This window comes from Lipotes vexillifer, unplaced genomic scaffold (genome assembly GCF_000442215.2).
Source record: "Lipotes vexillifer unplaced genomic scaffold, Lipotes_vexillifer_v1.1 scaffold151, whole genome shotgun sequence".
Classification (NCBI taxonomy): domain Eukaryota; kingdom Metazoa; phylum Chordata; class Mammalia; order Artiodactyla; family Lipotidae; genus Lipotes; species Lipotes vexillifer.
Genome location: NW_006778186.1, coordinates 599,213 through 602,206, shown reverse-complemented (window position 1 = coordinate 602,206; position 2,994 = coordinate 599,213). Strand labels below are relative to the sequence as shown.

General features: G+C 34.2%; 1 protein-coding gene across 1 annotated transcript in view; it reads right to left on the bottom strand.

Moving 5' to 3' along the window:
* Window positions 1–1,665: 1,665 nt before the first annotated feature.
* Window positions 1,666–2,994, bottom strand: part of RGS21 (regulator of G protein signaling 21) — a 22,024-nt gene continuing 20,695 nt past the window's right edge. The window contains exon 4 of the mRNA XM_007451512.1: window positions 1,666–1,869. Coding sequence (XP_007451574.1) covers window positions 1,666–1,869 — 204 coding nt within the window. The remainder of the gene's footprint in view (window positions 1,870–2,994) is intronic.

Sequence of the window (2,994 nt, the reverse complement as noted above, 5' to 3'; positions counted from 1 at the left end):
CTCAGCCTCTTATCAGCACGTGCCCTTAAGAAATTACCGAGATCTCGGGGTTTTACGTCTAAAAGGAGGGGATGTTATTTTAATTTCTAAGGTCCCTTCTGTCTTTTAAAGTTTTTTTTTTTCATCTCTAGGGATAATTTTTTAAATTTCCTATTTAAGTAGAGACTAAATTTAGGTTGGAACCTTCAAAAGAAATGTTGAAAAGGGTATATATAGCTCTTTTCCATTAAGTGCGCCTTAAGGGGGACTGAATATTCACAGTCAGTGTGCATAATGTCTTCCTTTAAAGAATTTGCAAGTGTCCAGGGAATGCTCCATTTGCATGGTGTGTTTAAATGTTTATTTTTCAAGACAAAGGGGAGACAAAATTTTGTCTACCAAGTGAATGGTTTGTAGAAACATAAAATAAATCCTGCTATTTTTCCTACATTTTCTAATGTTCAAATAACCTGCAAAATACAGATATCAACAAAGTTAAATAAATCTGCGAAAATAAAATGGAAACATGGAAGATCTGTTGAATCTTTATAGCTTTTCATATGAACGTGAAATTATTCGTAATTATCATGGGACATTTACATGTAGAAAGAGGACAATTTTAGGAACATCTCAAAATAACTGCATTTAAAAAAAATCTCTTTGGGCAGCTTTGAAGTGGAGGCAGGCATCTCCATGGAAGGGATTTATGACCTTTGATGTGCACCTATGAGGGGACTGCAAGCTGGTCACATAGGTGATGTTCGTGAGGTTCCTATTGTTATAAGAACTACAGACATCAAAATTTAGAGGGACTCAAGAGATCATATACAAGTTCCAGTGCTGAAGGAGTGAATATATACTTAACTCCACAGTTATTTGAGTAGATAATATTGCAGTAATTTTTTATTTTATGGGATAGTCACTGCTGTGCAGTTCATCAAATAAGGACTTGACCACGTTCCTTATTCCTCCTCGTTCCTTTATATTTTTATTGATCTAAGAAAACCAATCCTCCCCACCCTCAAGGTCCTTTTCATACATGCCTATGTGTGCCATTGAATTAAACCAAGTGATCTATTTTGACAGTTTGATCAATGGCATATATATATATATATATATATATATATATGCCATTTTTCTTTTTCATTAATCTGAGGGCTATACCAGTTTAGATAACCACCACATTATCAGATCCTGGTTGAAAAGAAATTGTTGATACACTAAATGAAGGGTTATGTTTTGGTTTAGAATTTCTCTTTTTTACAGCAGTGAGGTTTTGAATAATGCAAATGGTATTTAAAATCATCTGTATGATGCTAGACAGTCTCCCATGCAGCAACATGAAGATATATAGTTTCTTGAATTTATAACGTCATAAGAATATCCACTTATGGTTTGAGTGTATTATATGTCTATAAACTTCCTTTGTACTCTCCCAGTAGGAGATTTTTAAGTACCTGATAAAATAAACACATTCTAAACAAATGACTTAAACATTCAGGCTTTAGATATAAAATATTATTTTTCTATTGGAGTAAAACATGAATTCTAAACCCTAGAAAAACTTACATTGTGTTTGTGTATTTAAAGCATTCTAGCCTTGAAGTATAGTGATTGAGTTGATCTATCCTATCACTTGTTTTCCCCCTAATTATAATCTGATTGTTAGTTTGTCATTTACCTTCTTTACAAGAAAGGGAGCCATTTTTTATGATTTCCAACCTGTTTGCTATTTACCAGTTTCTTATAAATCTCTGACTTTAGAAGTCGAGGGAAAGAATCCTTGGCCATCAGACTGTAGATCAACTGCTGAGCCTCATTAAAACATTTGAGAGTTGATTCTGCAGTATTCTTTGAGATGAGGTCCCTGGTACTGAAGTCAATGTTAATCTGTGGAAACAAATTTCATCGCGTTACTAGTTGAATCAAAGAATGCGTGGTTTAAACAGATGGTAGATACACATATGATTTGAATTTTTTTCTAAACACAAAGTTAATCTGATCTAATCTAATCTAATCTAAACAACAGAGAGGTCACATATTCATTTTCTGAAATGCAGAACACATGCTCAGTTTAATTACATTTCCTAGGTTGAGAGTGTTGGCATTGACAGAGAACAGAGGTCAAGCCTTATTCTGAGATTACGAAAAATGGCAAAGTGAAAGGCAAACAAGAAATTTTATGATTTTAGATTTCTTTTCCCTCCCATCCTTTATTTCTTTCTAGTACTTTGACCTTAATATGTAAAATGTACTTTTCATAAGCAGAGCAATAATTAGAAATTTACTCTTATGGTTTTCACCAATCCATTCCCATTCTCCATACCTCCCTGTGTTGTTTCCCATAATGCTGCTTTTCATCCTAATTTGTATTTCTTTTTGTTTGCCAAAATGAACCAAATAACAACCCCTTTCACGGACCACCATGCCTCCCATGGAATATACATATATACATGTGTGTGTGTATGTATATTCTTGTCCCTTGAGCACTACCACATGTAACTGTTCTCAGCAAGGTGTAATAGAGATCTATTATATTGAACACACCATTCACCTGCAAATCTGTAAAATGCCCCAAACCTTGTGGAGATACTTGTCCAATTCTACCCATATTCCAGGATATATTTTGAGAAGCAGAAAATTTCACATCCAAGTTGTTTTACTTAAACTGAAAATATTCATGAAGCGCGAAAGAGATTTGAATCTTAAAATTCTAAGCTCACCAAAGGCAGGTGCTATATCTGTCTTATTTATCATTTTATTTCTTGGCACTTAGCCAATTATCTGCCACATACTAGGCAGTCAGTAAATATTTGTTGAATAGAATTATAATGTCTCTTGGTAAAATGTGGGAGACTATAAAAATGCCAGAATTTGGGGGTCTGGTAAAAGACTATAAATTACAATTTATGTTTATTGAATTGAAGTTAAAAGATAGGCAGGTAGACCTTCAATCAAATCTCTCCTCTAGGGCTTCCCTGGTGGCGCAGTGCTTGAGAGTCCGCCTGCCGATGC